General features: G+C 40.7%; 1 protein-coding gene across 3 annotated transcripts in view; it reads right to left on the bottom strand.

Annotated features, from left to right (window-relative positions):
* The window catches only part of MALRD1 (MAM and LDL receptor class A domain containing 1), a gene marked incomplete at its 5' end in the record, with an annotated part of 228,456 nt that overhangs the window by 176,847 nt on the left and 34,338 nt on the right, over window positions 1-17,271 (bottom strand). For all 3 annotated transcript variants that reach the window (XM_081931395.1, XM_081931397.1, XM_081931396.1), the window contains 7 exons: window positions 55-201; window positions 1,709-1,823; window positions 5,530-5,709; window positions 6,370-6,479; window positions 10,209-10,355; window positions 11,380-11,587; window positions 16,601-16,696. In XM_081931395.1, the coding sequence (XP_081787521.1) occupies window positions 55-201; window positions 1,709-1,823; window positions 5,530-5,709; window positions 6,370-6,479; window positions 10,209-10,355; window positions 11,380-11,587; window positions 16,601-16,696 (1,003 nt within the window). The remainder of the gene's footprint in view (window positions 1-54; window positions 202-1,708; window positions 1,824-5,529; window positions 5,710-6,369; window positions 6,480-10,208; window positions 10,356-11,379; window positions 11,588-16,600; window positions 16,697-17,271) is intronic.

Here is a 17,271-nt window from a genome sequence, read left to right as displayed (position 1 = left end):
GCACATTTAAAGATCTTTAAAGCATGAATTACAGATCAATGTGTTTTCACTTACAGCACAGGGCTTCGTCACTGCCATCTGGGCAATCAGGAGTGAAATCACAAAACTTGTCAGAAGTAATACAGTCTCCATTCTTACATGCCAACAATCCAGGTGGACAATAAAGAGATGAAGAATCAGAGGTTTCTAACATTGTTGCCCCTTAAAAAAACCAAACACAGTTGCTTATTCTTGCCAGGAAAAAAACCAGCAGATAAAACTTTAAGTATTATCTACAGAACACATTTGCCATATTTTTGGCTCAGGGGTAGAGCACATGCTTTGTATGCAAAAAGTTCCAAGGCTGAATTCCTAGTATTTCCAGATAAATGGGTCAGGTAGCAGGAGATAAAAAAAGCTCTCTGCTTGAGACCCTGGAGATCAGCTCTCAGTCAGAGAAAACAGTACTAGACTAGATGTTAATCCTACTCAGAGTAGACCCACTGAAATAAGTGGGCATGACTTTCTTAATCACATTAATTCCCGTAGGTTTACACTGAATAAAACATAGTTGAACTTCACCCAATGAATAAACTTTAGTTTATCCTTTCCTACCTAGCAACATTTCTTCTTTCCCTTCAACTAATGTATTCAATATATTCTTCAGTCTGCAGAAGAAGTGGGGTTTTAATTCAATGTTTGTTGATGTATGATCAGGAGAAAGGCTTGCAAAATTGTCCTGATCTTGTGGGCCGTCGATGGTCAATGGCTTTACAAATCCATAGCTTAGATTCTGCAGGTTCCATGACAGTCAGAAGATTCTGTATCACATGCCAAATTCTGCACATACTGAATCACAGAATAATGTGAGTCCTGCATTGGACTACATCTGATAATACTTCGGTAAGTTATTCTCCTGCATGAGGTGAGAACTGAGAGACTCCCTACTCGATATTCCTTCACTGTTTTGAATACTGCTAGCTATTCACACAGGGCCCTTATGACTAATTGGGGAATACTCATGTACAAACCCATGTACACAGGCTCAAAGTGTGAGGTCCAGGATGTCCAATATACAGTCTAGAGATTAAATATGTGATTTGAGTCTTTATGTACAGAACTGTATGTGCATATGCACCAACTGGACATGCATGTAAGGCAGCACCCTTCTTAGAGTATACTTGAGTACCTGTCATTGGCCATTGAATGAATGTAAACTCTGACATGCATGATTCTAACACATCCTCAAAACGTAGGTACTTATACAAAAACCTATACTTGGGAATCAGCTACACAGCTGCAAATATAACATTTTAAGTGTGTTTTAAGCACATTATACAAATGTGACACTAGATGGCGATTGTGAGCTTATGGCAAATTCAATATATATTTTAAAACTAAAAAAAAAATATATCATAGCGTTTTTTATATGTGTCTAGATTCCACCCCAGAATGCACACAAAAATCAATCCTATGGAACCAAACAAAAACCATATCACAAAACCTCATAAACTTGTAAGAAGCCTGCTGATTCCAACTAAGGCAGCACCCCTTTATCAACTCAACTGGGAGTAAGCACCATTGAACTTCACTCCATGGAACTTACTTCTAAGTAGACATGTATAGAATGGCGCTGTAACTATACCATGCCTAAGTAATATATTTTTGTGGAAGCATAAACAATTAAATAGGTCAGCAAACCAATTTGAAAATGCTGCTCTGTACTTACCTTTTTGGTCAGAACTTGAAAATGATTTATAATTAGTCCTACAAGCCTTTGTTATACTGATGTCATCAACAGCAACAATGCCTTTTGTTGACTGAACAGTGGCTTGTAGAATTATCTGCAAGACCAATGAAATAACCTTATTAAATACTACTTATACATATATGCTCTGGGTTTAAAAATTAAATACACGAAGTTAAATTCCATTTGCAACTAGCCATTTGCAACTAGCCCCCCAAAAGAATATGCAACTATCTTAGCCAACAATACCATAGATATGTCAATTCCCCAAGTCTCGTTAATAATCACATTTAGTATTGAACTACTGTATGTAATCTAAATAATATCATCTCACTCCAAAGTCAAAACATAAGTCCCATTTATCAATCAATCAATTCTTTATTGTGGTCCAAAGACCCAACAGAGTTCAATGCATACAACATACTTTCATAGCATATAAAATACATTAAAACACACAAACTGCTTGGGCAGATCATAAGATTATGACTTTTCAGTCTTTTGTCTAATACCAATTGATCTCTGATCTTGGCCACCTCAGACAGAAACTTGGCAACAGCCAAAGAAGTCACACTAGGAATCCTATCATCCAGTAGGAACTTGGAATAGAAATGGCATAGAATTTCCCTGTAGATTTGCCAATAGTGGGTTACTCATATGTTGTCGGGTCTGCTTATAGTCTTCAGGACAGAAGAATGTGCTTCATGCATTCTACTTCCTGATTACTACAGGGAGAAAATCTTGCAAAGTAAGGAACAGCGGCAAATTTACCTCAGAGCATTTCCAAGGGGAACACATTAAATCTGGCCATAGTAAAAAGTCTATGATAACTGACTACTGTTTAAATATTCAGCTGTGAAAAACAACCCGACATACTGTATACACATGGCATTTGGTGAGCAGGATGAGTATGAACAGGCCCGCAAATCGCAGAAGGCATTATCCCACAATCTTTGTTTTGCTGAATTAAGAGCAGTGTAATACCCCATTATGTAAGAGAAGGTGTGAGGACAAACCAATTGAAGCATCTTTTGGGGCAATAAACTTGGACCAACAACTGAAGTACTCATCCTGTGATAAATGTATGAGTAACCCTGTGCCCAGTTTGAAAACACTGGCATTAAGCCAGTCAGGATTCTATTCAGTATTCCAAGATCAAGACCACTGCTTGAAAGAATATCATGCACATACAATATACACAAATATCATGGTTTAGGAGATTGGGGGATATGGATCAGACTAGTTTAGTAGCCCATCATAACTATGCTAGTCATATATCATGCTCAACAAGGGAATGCAGGTCACACAGAGAGAAATATGTCTAAGGTTTGCATTACTCTCTACTTCCACACCTCTGAACTGTAAAAACTCAAGAAGAAAGGCAACTGAAAAATAGGGTAAAAAAGTGCATAATCCATGTGGAAAAGGGGTCAATTTCACAAAACACAAACATCCACCATCCAAACATCTCAAGGGCTAAGGAAGGGACCATAAAAGGTCATTACATCCAACATTCAATTCATACAACAGGGCCTCAGCAACCGTGTTAGCGGGACATTAGAATAGGCTGCCTGAGTTACATGGCTTTCTAGATGAGCAGAAGTTGTTGTTTGCAATTCAGTTTGATTCTCCCATTAATTCATTTTTGCCATCCCCACCGAAGCCAACAAGGCATTTTCACAATGAGAAATAATATCTGTTGCGATATTTTGTGTAAACACATAATGGCTGACAGCTAACAAATAGAGCCACATTTTATTGTGGGGGTCACTGGAGGGCTATGCGTTGCGCTGTTGAGAAATAGCTGTTTGCTTAAGGGCCTCATAGAAGTGAAATATGACTGAAGAACAATGCTTAAAACAGAAGCCTCTCTTGCGCTATAAATATTTATGGTGTCCAGGATGAAGCGAAGTGGGCTTGTGCAGTAAGGGTGCTTTTTATGGTACATTAGCTCAACAGCAGACTCCACATTAGAATCACAGAGAGTTGGGGTGGAAGGGAAGAACGACAGTGACGTGTTCTGAGGAATTCATATGTCATTTTAAGAATTTGGCTAGAGAAACATTGCCAATCAGTGACAATACCATAATTGTCACTGGTGGGGAAGCTGCCAAGTTATTAACACACATGTATGGCAACTTGGGGCACTGTGAACAGGGCATAACACCCCCTAGATAGGAGTGGGAAGGCCTAAAGGCCTGCATTGGCGCCTGCTCTCCTATGCTGCTCAACTCTCTGCTCCTCAGACTAGGAAAAAACTAACCTACACAAAGGAATGCAGCTAAGGAGTGGCTGAGTGGGAAAAGCCTTTGAGTCAGAAGCCATAGCCAAGTACAATTCAATAAATCTTGGCTTCAACAACTTCCTATTGGTAAGGCTCTGGTAACCTAAGCAACAGAGCTGCCATTTATGCCCACCTTTGCACACTGTTAGGGAAAGGGAGGAAGTTGCAAGGTGACATAGGAAAACTGAAGGTAGGGAAGATACGCTGCAGCGGAGGCCAACCAGGGAAGAAAGCGTCTAGAATGCACCAGGCCTTCTCTCTCTCTCTCTCTCTCTCTCTCTCTCTCTCTCTCTCTCTGTCTGTCAAAAAAGTCCAATTCAGCCCAGTCTGAATTGAGATGTTGGGAGCTTGTCTATTCCTACTTATGTTGTTAGTTTAGATATAACATCATATTTGCCAAGTACTGGGATATTGCAGGGACCAAAAAATGGTGACAACACTGCAAGTGAAACACCATAAATGAAGTTACTAAAAAGGCTGTGCATGATTAATGTGCCTGAAAGGATCAGTTTCACATAGACTAGGATGGGGAACCCATGGTCCTCCTGTTGGACTCCAGCTCCCATTAGCCACAGCCAGAAGGGTCAGGGATGATCCAGCAACATCAGGATGATCCTACTCCTGATATGAACCTTATCTAGCCTTTGGCAGCCCTACCAAATTTCAGTCAAAGTATGTGGAAAGTCTCACTCATACCAAAAATAAAATATTTTTCAAACCTTGTAAGAAAAGAAGAAGAAGAAGAGTTTGGATTTGATATCCCGCCTTTCACTCCCCTTCAGGAGTCTCAAAGCGGCTAACATTCTCCTTTCCCTTCCTCCCCCACAACAAACACTCTGTGAGGTGAGTGGGGCTGAGAGACTTCAAAGAAGTGTGACTGGCCCAAGATCACCCAGCAGCTGCATGTGGAGGAGCGGAGACGCGAACCCGGTTCCCCAGATTACGAGACTCTTAACCACTCTTAACCACTACACCACACTGGCTCTCATTTTAATGTCACATCATTTTAAAAATTTTATATAACTGAATATCAACAACATTGGAAAGCTCTTCCTCCTACTTTCCTACAGAGTCTGACTAGCTCTGAAAGGGTTTGGCCTCTGAATGAGTGTATAGAAATCATAAAGGCTCCTGAGGCAAGTCCTTCTCTAAATGCTACTTAGCAATATCTACTAGGATAAATATGATCTCTAGAAATGCGAAATTCTTAACATTCTGCAATTGTTTCTAAACCAATATTAGATACATATTAACATGTGCCATACTATTTAGCAGCATTTTCCTTTATTTTTTAATTTCAACTGAAGTAATGTATTGGGTTGGATCCATATCAAGTTAGTTGAATTTAAGTCCCACTTAGATCAATGGAACAGATTAGTTGTGACTAGGACAACTGACTTAATCTGGATCCAGCCAACTACATTGTTATTGTTAAAGTTTTAAAGTTATTTTGCAATGAGGAATACCAGCAGCAAATAACTACTTGCGTACACTTGTACCTTGGTGCGGGTATGGGGCTTACCTGAAAAGGTCCTATAATTTCATCGCCAGTTATATTTCTTATAAGTACATTTGCTTTTGTCCACTGCATTGTGCTCTTGAAAGGCTTTGAGTTATGTAAGCTTTGCAAATTCCCATCAACAGCAGTTCGAAGAAAGACACTCAGCTGGGAATCCTGGGACAATTGATACCAAAATCTCATCTGTTGGAAGGATTTTTAAAATGAAATTATGAACCCCTTCAATAGATCACAAAACAATCAACTATGAATGCACAGTATCTTTCCATGTACCCTTTAATCACAAATCTAATGTAACTGACCTGCAAGCATCCTCCAGTCTCCCCTCCAAAACCGACTGGGCTTTTAATTTGTTATTGTCAAATACTTAGAAAACTTTGAGGTTCCTCAGAATGCCTGGTTCTGAAGAACCACCTTTATTTGGCCTTTTCTTAGAGTCAAGAGCTGGCAGAGAAGCTGCCAGTGCCTCTTGCAGTGGTGGGGGGGACAGGGAAGGGGCCAGTAGCAAAGAGGAAGATGGGGAACACAAGGGGCTCTCCAGTGGTGGGGTGGGTGAGTTCCAGTGTCAGCAGGGGCACTGGCAGGGACATTGACAGTGGGGTGAGGGCATTTGTTATACCATGCCAAAGACCCCCTGAAATTTGGTGTTGACCCTGCCCAAGGGCATCTTGCAGGCTGCTGTTGGGGTGGATTGGGCCAGGACTGGGCTTGGCCCTCCAGGTGTTGTTGGTGTATAAGTTCCTATCCCCAACCACAAAGCAACATATGGTCTAATTCGGTTGGCTAAACAGGAAGACAAAAACTGCTTATGCAAAGGATGGCAAGGAAATATCACCAAGTTACCTGGCAACACAGAGCATCACTGGAGACTTTTGTAAAGACTGGGCTGCTGAGGTGAGAAATTATAGGCTTGGTGTTTGCCTCCGGTGAGCCAGTCACATAAATAAAGGTTCCTGAAATATAAAATAGGGAGGTTGTTAGGAACATTCATTGCCTGAAAACATAAATGACATGAACCTTTAATGCACTTCTTGGGGACATTCTTCTTCAAGCCTTGTTGATATGGTCTTATTCAGACCTAATAATAAATTATGTCCTATGCATACAAGCCTAGGTGTGTTTCTGGCTCATGTACTTCATCCTCCCCTCTCCTCTGGCATGGAAGATCAGAAGTTTTTGCTTCCATTTTTAATGAACAACAGTTAAGTATTATGTCTGAATGCGGACAAACTGGTTACTCTTATCTAGGTATTGGCGAAACTGCCACATCAGTTTGTATTTTGCTTTAAGAACCTGTGAAAATTCATCATCATTTCTGTGTGAATTTCTCCAAATACATGCATTTTTGTATAGAATTTTGCCTAATGCACACACATGCAAGGCAATTTCCCCCAGTATAATGCTTTTATGTATATCATTTTCACCATTCTATGCATTTTTACACACACTTTAATATACATATTTTTATTTACATCGCTTGGCTAGAGAACTGCAAGATTGGAAGAAGTGCAAATTTAACAGGAGAACCCTTTTTTGTTTCAGATAACATTTCACAAAGTGCGAACTGAATTGAATCCCCCCCCCCCGCCGTTTCTGATCTCAACTATAGTTTACTGAAACAGGCCAACTTCAAACTATAGTTTATGAAGCTTCCTTGTTTCAATAAATCATAATTATGATTAGCCACAGTTTAGAGGTAAAAACAATGCTAACTGTAGTTAGATTAAATTGGAAGCTGAAATTTCAGATCTCTTCCTCACGGCCACACCAGGAGTGAGGAGGGACAACACACAAACTCAAGGCTCATGTATGAAACAACAGAACACTGCATTCAGTTTCTGCTTGCAGGTTTCCCATAGACATCTAGTTGACCACTGTAAGAGCAGAATGTTGAACTAGATGCCTTTGGTCTGATCCAGCACGGTTCTTCTTAGGTTCTTAAGTTCTTGTTGTTTATTATATTTGTACCCAGTCATAGTAAGTTTTGTAAATTCTCAGTAAACTTCAGAGGCTGACTCTTGGGCTATTAACCCTCTCATCCTTTCCAGCACCACTGTTCCTATCAGACTTTTACCCACCCCCTCCACCACCACCCTGTAGGACTGCTTTTTAACTTTAAATAAAAGGCATGAGAGCTAATCATGGATCCCCTGATATCTCATCTATTTTGGCCATTAGATTTTAAACCAACGAAAGAGACATTACATGCTGAGTCATGGAGTGATTAATTGCTTTGCCCGAAGTACTCTTCTTCCACTGGCACTACTCAAAGAGATCACTCTGGCGTTTATTGCTCAAACGCTGATTGATGCTGAAGGCCCCTCTGCTCCCTTTTCACCCATCTACCACTATTAGCACAAGGCTTGTTTTCAGAGCTAGAAAACAGCAGAGTACATAAGGTCTCATCTGGGAAGACAAAAGTATGTTTCCATTGCCCTATACAGTGCTGCAAACTATGTTTGGAATTAATGTAGTGCACAGACGATCAATTAAATTGAGCAAACAAAGCAAATTCTAGTGCATATATACTGCTAATGAAGCTCTGGTCCTGAACAAGCAACAATAGCTTGATAACTTTGAAAGTTATCAGGAGGAAGAGATGAAACTCATTGTAATGAAAATGCCTTTCCCCCTCATTTACAACTGTTTCTCTTGGTCCCATGTGGTGCTGAAATTGACTAGACCATAGCACATTATTTTGGTTCAATTATTTCACTTGTAAGAGAACTGCAAATTTAAAGCTACATGAGACCAGTGCTACTTGGTCTTGAATGTGTTAGAGAGATTTAATGCCTGCCATTAATAGAAAATTGTCTTTAAAAAGAATAATTTAAAGTTATTCAAATCGTGTGGAACCGTTGCCCAAAAATGGGCACCCATGTTCTGCTATTCTTCCTTATTGAAGCACTACATGATAATTTGCACGGATAAAGGATTTGTATGCCATGTATGCACCACGGCATTTCCATCTATAGCAGCGCAACTGGATGCCTTCATCTGCCCCAACTGCAACAAAACATGTGTCTCCTGTATCAGCTTTTGCAACCACAGTAGGCACTGCAACCTTCCAAGCGTTTGACTTCACCCCCAACGGCACACTCCTCCATTGTCTCCCGAAACAGACGGGCGCCAGCGGCAATTACCCATATACATTGAATTAGCTGTATGTGCAGCTAATTGTACATGCATGCCATTTGTATGTGTGTCACACACACTAAATGCTCTGCGATAAAAAGGAAAACATTCCACGAAAAATGATCATTCATTTATTTATAAAAGATGAGGTGTCAGGCTTTGGTAAGGAGGCATGAGGCTCTGGCAGGGTGCCTTAGCACACCCACCTCCTTCCCAAAGCTGGGAAAGTGCTAACTAGGCTTTGGGAAGGAATTCTAGGACCCTGTGAGAGCCCTGCACACCTCCTTCCCAAAGCCCAGCATTTCGTTTACCCGGCTTTGGGAAGAACCACCCTGTTCTAACTAATTGTAGTTTCCCATTTCATTCCAACCAAGTAACTAGTTATCAGCTTCAGAACAAGCCAGAAGATTAAACCATGGTTTAAAGTTGGTTGGATATTGTGGCTTGCTCTAGAAGCTCCCGGTTCAAATTAAACAGAGAACTATGATTAAACAGGTTTGATTCCTGGTTTGATTGCACATGCTGCAAAGGAAGGAGTGAAGAGGCTGCATGCATGGGCAAAAAGCTTATTCATATCTCAGTCTATTATAGTGAGATATAATCATCTCAACTTGGACATTATCTGTTCTCAACCACATTGAATCATCTATTATGTATGTTATTCAGTTTCTCTCATCAACCTGCCAGCAGAGGCTAGTACTTTTAAAGCATGTTAGCAGTCTTACAGATCATGGAAGCCCAAAGCATGAACTGTATTTTTTCTCAAGAAGCCCACAGGCTTGACATTGTTATTTGTGCTAGTGGGAGGAGGGAAACTTAATTAAATATCTAATCAGGACTGTCAAACTATCAGCCTTTGGATTTGAGCGACTACAGATATGCACTATGTAGGAGATAACATCTTTGAGAGTTTTTAGAACGGAGCATTTTAGATGACAATGGTACTGTTCTACTAAAAACAAAAACAAAAACCAGCTGGCAAGCTTCCACAGAAATCTACATCTTACCTATAAATGGTATACCAAAATGACCAATATTATGGAACACCAGAGTCCTTTCCAGTGCTATGGTTCTGTGATTAGGTGGACCTAAATTTCATTGATTAAGGGGAATTTAGGATTGACTGCTATCATTCTACATGACCCAAATAGCTGTCTGCCTTTACCCAGTGAAAGAAGAACTAACCTTAGAGCTGGTAATAATTAGCACATTGGGCAGTGCCTAATGGCAAATCAGTCAGTGACAGCAACAGTAGGGATGAGTGAATGTGTCTTATTTCTGGTTCACATTACTTTCACGGGGTTTTACCTATAATTCTGTCCTGTTTGATTCCTGTATTAATCTGAATTTTTAAAACATCCTCTCAAATTGCATATTTAAATGTGCATTTTTTGCCAATATATGCATTTAAAAGCATACTGTTTATGTTTAAGCCACTGGAAATACAAAGTAACTTGGACCCCAAGACTGCATATTTGAAGGTTAATACATACATATATACATACAATGTGCTTGAAAGCTCAGAAAAATGCTGTAGCATGACTCACCCTTATTGCTGCTAGTTGTATGATCTGTTCCAGGAAGGAGGGAATCCCCAGAAGTTTGTGCTTTCATTATCTTCCACTGTACATCCTTTGTGTTCAGTGTCTTCCATTTGCAAAGGTCAGACTCAAAGTCACAGAGAGTGTAATTTGCTATTGAAAACAGAAACACAAATAGAGTCAAGGGGGTGGGTGGGAAACTGATACAAAAATGTTATTGCATTATTATCTAAATTAATCTGTCTTAATAAAGCAACTACAGTATTGGGGTTTCACATTCAAATCCAAAAAGTTTATTTAAAGCGAAAACTATGTGAAGACTTTAAGACATCTATTGCCAACTGCTGCAATAAATTTAACACAGAAGTCTTTATTCAATATGAAGATCTTAAACTGAAGATTAAAAGTAGGGCATAAGTTTCCTAATTAATCTCAGTTGGCACGTATCACAAAAAGGCCCTTATGAGTGCTGTAAAACCATACTTTTTTCAATATAAAACAACCAGGAGTGACACCTGAAAAGCAGTTAGATCGTAATTGCAGTCAGGCTAGGGACACGGGTGGCGCTGTGGGTAAAACCTCAGTGCCTAGGACTTGCCGATTGTAAGGTCGGCAGTTCGAATCCCCGCGGTGGGGTGAGCGCCCATCGTTCGGTCCCAGCTCCTGCCCACCTAGCAGTTCGAAAGCACCCCTAAGTGCAGGTAGATAAATAGGTACTGCTTTATAGCGGGAAGGTAAACGGTGTTTCCGTGTGCTGCACTGGTGCTGGCTCGCCAGTTGCAGCTTCGTCACGCTGGCCATGTGACCTGGAAGTGTCCTCGGACGGCGCCAGCTCCCAGCCTCTTGAGTGAGATGAGCACGCAACCCTAGAGTCGGTCACGACTGGCCCATACGGGCAGGGGTACCTTTATCTGTATAGTAAGGGATTAGCCCAACAGTGGTTCTAAAACACTGAAATGTTCTTGTATTCAATTTACTAGTTTAGGCTTGAATATGCATTGGTCTTATTCAGATGTAACACTAAACTATTACCAGAGTTTCCTGTTACATTCAAACTCAGGGAAAGTCTGGTTATTGCTAAATTATAGTTTGTTTCTAATATTCCTTTCTGTAGTGTAAATGCTTTCACTAGTCCTTTTGGCACTGTACCATCTTTGGAACAGGTGATTTAACTTACCACAAGCTGCTGGATCTTCATCACTTCCATCCAAACAGTCCAGGTGGTAATCGCAGGCCAAACTACTGTCAATCCATTGGCCATTGGCACAAGCAAATCGTTCAGAAGAACAAACCTCTGGCAATTCTGATGTCGGGTTTCCCACAAAATGAAAGTGATGCAGGCAGATGGTGCTCGTGTTGCTTTCGACTGTTCCTTCTAAAAGAAGCTGCAAGAATGGTTACTATTTTATATTTACCAAATTATTTCAATGGAAAGAGGAACAAATGGAAACTGAGGTATTAGCATGGTTAATGTATTTGCTCAGTGTTTCATGCAACCTCTTTTAACATCCTGATTAATGTAGGACATGAGCCACAGATAAAGTCATTACTCATGCACCACATTTAATGCACTTTCTATTCACACAGGCCCAATTTTGTGCAACATGAGCATGCTAGCAGCGCATCCACACAAGCCGTTAAAGGACAGTGTGCTAACATTACATAATAATGGTAAAAGTGTATGTACATGATATAGGACATGTGTGGTATATGCCATAGCTTGCATACTATATGAAACAAGCCTATGCTTCAGTTAACCAATTGGATTGGGTATAAATTCTTTCTATGTGAAATCTAAGCCATCTTCATGCATGAATTACATGAAGGGGCTATGGGGCTGCATGACTGCTCCTGTGGTCTGTTGGCTTCCCCTTGCCACTTATCTAATGTGTATGTATTAGGCATGAATATTTGTGTGCCTTCCACATGAGCTGGAATCCCAATCCTGGAAAATTATAGTTCTCATTGAAAGCCTAACACCTAAAGGTCTATCCATATAGGGTTTTCCCTGCGGATATCCATGCCTATTGCCCAGGTGTCAGATATTGAGCCAGAAAAAGCTGGATGAGCTCAGGGCCAGGGGAAGCCCTGAAGCATCTTTCTGCAGATGATGCCCATTCATGTGTATAATGCACATAGGGGCTCCAATCAATGCTCAATTAAAAGTTGTTAAGATTGTTGACTGCTTATGAGGAACAAATCCACATGAAGTCGCTGGGACTAACTTCCAGGTAAACACGCATATATTGATTTGGTTGCACTTTCGTAAAGGCCAAACAAGCTCATGTAACTCCATTTTCTAACATAATTTCCACTTGTGTAATATACACAAGCGGATCAATTCAAGAGCCCTTTAAAATGATGAACTGTTGAAATATATTCAATATTACAGCAAACTGAATGACAGCTGGTGCAAAAAGAAAGGACAAGTTAACACACACCAAAGCCATTCGCAGGGATGGAGAGGTAAGTACTCAGATTTCCTATCTTTACAAATCTCCTTCTTTGGAAAGCTCACAAGAGATCAGTATATAATCCATTTTGCTTCCCTGCTAAAATTCAGTCAGAGCCTTCCTATAGGCCTTTAACCCCTACAAATGTGAAATAAGGTACTTTACCTTCCTTAGTTATAATTGTGTCAACAGGGCCAGAGTAAGTCACAGTACACTGAGGTGAATTGCAGAGCAGATCCCAGCTCAAGTACTATCCAAATACAGTGGTACCTCAGGTTACAGACACTTTGGGTTACAAACACTTCAAGTTACAGACTCCGCTAACCCGGGAGTAGTACCTCGGGTTAAGAAATTTACTTCAGGATGAGAACAGAAATCGTGCGGCAGCGGGAGGCCCCATTAGCTAAAGTGGTACCTCAGGTTAAGAACAGTTTCAGGTTAAGAACAGACCTCCGGAATGAATTAAGTTCTTAACCAGAAGTACCACTGTAGGTAAGCACTGTTGGTTGCCCTTTACAGCCAATGCTGCTTCCTGATTTTATTTTTAATGGTTCACAACTGAAATTATTGGTTTTGAGGACTGCCCCATTGCACTGCCCAGTACAATGAAGTCAGCATTGGTGCATACTGGCATGCCTTCACCAGTCAGCTTTGACATCCCTCATCACTTGCAAGGATCTGGTTCAACCCACAGAAGATAGGCTGGGCAAGGACAACAGATTAGTAGAAGGATCTGTCCATTTCAGTTCTCTCAGTTTCTCATTTTTCCAACCTTATAGTCGGTTTTTCACATGTTGCAACAATTTGTGATTATAAGCAATATCCTCATGAAAATCCACTTGCATTTTAGTGTGAATTTCTCCTAATAAACACATTTTATATGTAGTACTAATGTACACATTTCTGCAAGCAATTTCCCCTAATATAATGCATTTTTGGATGTTATTTTCACCAACACCTTCATTTGTATGCACACTTTCCCTAATTTATGCATTTTTTAAGAAATGCTGACAGGGACACGGGTGGCGCTGTGGGTTAAACCACAGAGCCTAGGACTTGGTGATCAGAAGGTCAGTGGTTCAAATCCCCGCAACGGGGTGAACTCCTGTTGTTTAGTCCCAGCTCCTGCCAACCTAGCAGTTCAAAAGCATGTCAAAGTGCAAGTAGATAAATAGGTACTGCCCTGGCAGGGAAGGTAAACGGCGTTTCCGTGTGCTGCTCTGGTTCGCCAGAAGCAGCTTAGTCATGCTGGCCACATGACCCAGAAGCTGTATGCTGGCTCCCTCGGCCAATAAAGCGAGATGAGCGCCGCAACCCCAGAGTCGGTCACGACTGGACCTAATGGTCAAGGGTACCTTTACCTTTACTAAAAAAATGCTGCTTGGTTGGCAATCTGTATTACCACATTCAGAATAGTGCAAATTTTGAAAGATAGATGTGTTTCTATTTGCATATTGTTTAAAAAACTGTGAATTTGATAGAATCAAATTTCTTCTCTGTCCCTACATTGAGACACCAATGGGGAAATGATATTGCAAACCACATGTTATACATTCTCCTGCTGCCTTAGAATATTTAAAGTAGCTGACAGGGTCTCCTAATTGCCATCTGGCAACTCTTATGGGGAGAGAGGAGGAAAACACTTTTAAAAAGAAAAGAAAAGAAAAGAAAAGAAAAGAAAAGAAAAGGGAATCAAGGATGGTATTTGACAGGGTCAGATATTTCATTGCTTTTATTCTCTGAACTCTATATCCACAATGCACAGACTAGTCTATCTCCTAAGCAGTTCAGTTAATGCAGTTGCTCAATCAATTTCAGAATATATATATATATATATATATATATATATATATATATATATGCATGCGCAAAAAACCATATTGTTTGTAAATAATGCTCCTTTTAGGATTCAAATAAGGCATGAATTTCACAACTGGATGAAAAGTAGGAAGGAACATTGTACTGTACAATATACTCAGTAAAAAGTACTATTAAAAAATAAGTTGGAAGGAAGTGAGGAATTACAAACAAAGTAATCCGGTTTTGTTATGCTGGAAATTGATTTGACGCAGGAAATTGCCAGGAGGTAATTTTCCTGCAGCATGTTTTTAAATGCAAGGTGTGCCCATAGTTTCTGAAATTCCATTCTGCCCTTTTAATGGAAAGCTTAATCCTGCAACAGCACTGGCTCACTCACCTAGCAGCAACTGGCTGGCTGAATTTAAAGGTGAAATAAATTGGAGCTGCTGCTGGCAGGTCCACTTCTTGTTACACTCCAGGTGATTTCTATACTTGGTAGGCTATGGGAGCGAGAGCCAGACCAGGATGGTGGTTAGAGTGTTAAAGAAGGACAGAGATAACAGGATTCAAATCCCCACTGAGCATGGAATTCACTGAGTGGTCTTGGCGCCAGTCACTATCTCTTGGCCAAACCTACCTCACGGGGTGCCGAGGGGAAATAAAGGGGGATAATCATCTACCAGTATGTCATATATACCAGAGCTTATTGGAGAAAAGATGGAATAAAACATTTAAGAAGTACACAAGACTGAAGAGTTTTAAGTTGGATATGGTAGCAGGCTTACTGCAACACAAAGTTAGTTTCTTGTGGGGCAGCCGTTTTGTTCCTGGCATGTTAAGAAGGTCCCCAGTGCCCCATGGGCAGAATTTGTCTCAGGCTTCTGTGTGAGGTCTGGCCAATGATATGGACTGGATTGTCAGGTCCTATGCATGTTCTGCTCCCTGCCTCTTTCCTGAAACCTGCAGCCTAGTCATCAAATACTTGGTGGAAACTTTAGAGTCAGTGGTACGGGCAGATCATTTTAGAATGTGGACTTAGTGGTTGCAATGGGCCCCCCTCTGGACAGACTTGTGTATTACTGCAGTTGTGTGGCACACACCATCAAACTTTTCCTTATTCTCCTTCTGCCATTCCATGCTTAACAACTGCTTCTAGATTCCTGATATGCAAAAAAACCAAGATGTTTACCAACCCTTATTTTATTTTATTTTTAGAAATACACTGAGCATATTTAGTTTCTTAGTTCAAACTTGCTTACATCAGGACTACAGGGGGAAAATGGGGTTTGCTTCTGCTGCCCTGATGCTAAACATATTGACTTGGGAATAAGCACTGTTTTGCTGTATAAAAGGATAATATCTTGGCAGGTAAACATTTTTTATTTATTTATTTATTATTATAATACATTATAGTACTTATAATTAATATTTATTGAAAATAATGATTACCTGTCCATGTACAGCCACCCCAGCTATAAAACAGGGGAATCTGTTTGTTTGTTTCTAAAAAGAAGGCTGAGGGCGTTCTGGCGGTTCCCTCACTGCGAGAAGCCAAATTACAGGGAACCAGGCAGAGGGCCTTCTCAGTACTGGCGCCTGCCCTGTGGAATGCCCTCCCACCAGATGTCAAAGAGAACAACAACTACCTACATCTGAAGGCAGCCCTGTTTAGGAAAGCTTTTAATGTTTGATGTATTACTGTATTTTAATATTTGGTTGAAAGCCACCCAGAGTGGTTGGGGAATAATAATAATTATTATTATTAGATGGCAGGGAGACCAGCATAAGGCCCAGTGCATGCCCATGCCAGCCTGAGTGCTGATGTGGGGTCTCTTGGCTGTTTCTTCCACAATTGGACATTCTCTTTGTACTCATTTGGGGCTCCCTTGGGCTGGGAGGCCCCGGACTTTGGTGCCAAGGTCCAGCCCTAGCTGCACCACTGCTTGAGGTGCTTGAAAAGGAAGTTGTAGACCAAAGAACTATTTCCTGTTCTCTTACATGAAATACATTCTTCCAGCTGCAAGCATGCGTTAGTTCATAGAAGAAAAATCCTAGAACATGGAATTCTCCATATATTCAGCAGCACCCCTAGGATCACTGGGATCAAATTTCAAAGTGGGGATGCTTAAATGTTTTTTCTCTTACCTTGGTTTTTTTAACATCTGTTGGTATCTGTATTTCTGCTTTCACCCACTCATTGTTAGTTGTTGCACTGGCTCTCCACAATACCACTTGTTCATCCTGACAGGAATAAGACACATATATTTACATAAATTTACATACATATTTATAAATGTGCATCCATTTCATCTATGGCTTCTGTCAAACCACTTAAGTTCAGCCTTCCCCCAGTCTGATGCCCTCTAGATGTGTTGAACTCCAACCCCCATCATCTCTGACCATAGTCATGCTGAATGGGGCTGGTGGATGTTTTGCCCAAAACATCAGGAAGGCAGCAGTTTGGGAAAGGCTGGCTTAGCCGAACTTTCTGAACCATAATCAGGCTGTCACTGCTGCCTGGAGAAACACGGCTTTCTATACTCCGTTGCTGTGTTTACTGCTCTGATTGCATGGACTCCAGGGAAGACAAGGCATTTGCAGTAATTAGGCACAATAATTGAGCAATTATCAGGAGATATCTATGTAAATGTAAAATAAACTGCAATGGAAAGTTACAAGGCAGACAAAAAGACAAATGTGGGGTGGTTCCCCCACATGAGACAAAAGGTTAATGGGAATCTACTCTGCCAATGCTCATGAAACTTTGTTTAGAAAACAGCACAATCTTATGAATTTCTACTCAGAAGTATGCCCCA

Source organism: Podarcis melisellensis (assembly GCF_964234715.1).
Source record: "Podarcis melisellensis genome assembly, chromosome: 12".
NCBI lineage: Eukaryota > Metazoa > Chordata > Lepidosauria > Squamata > Lacertidae > Podarcis > Podarcis melisellensis.
The sequence above is the reverse complement of the archived record's forward strand: the minus strand, read 5'-3'. Positions and strand labels throughout refer to the sequence as shown.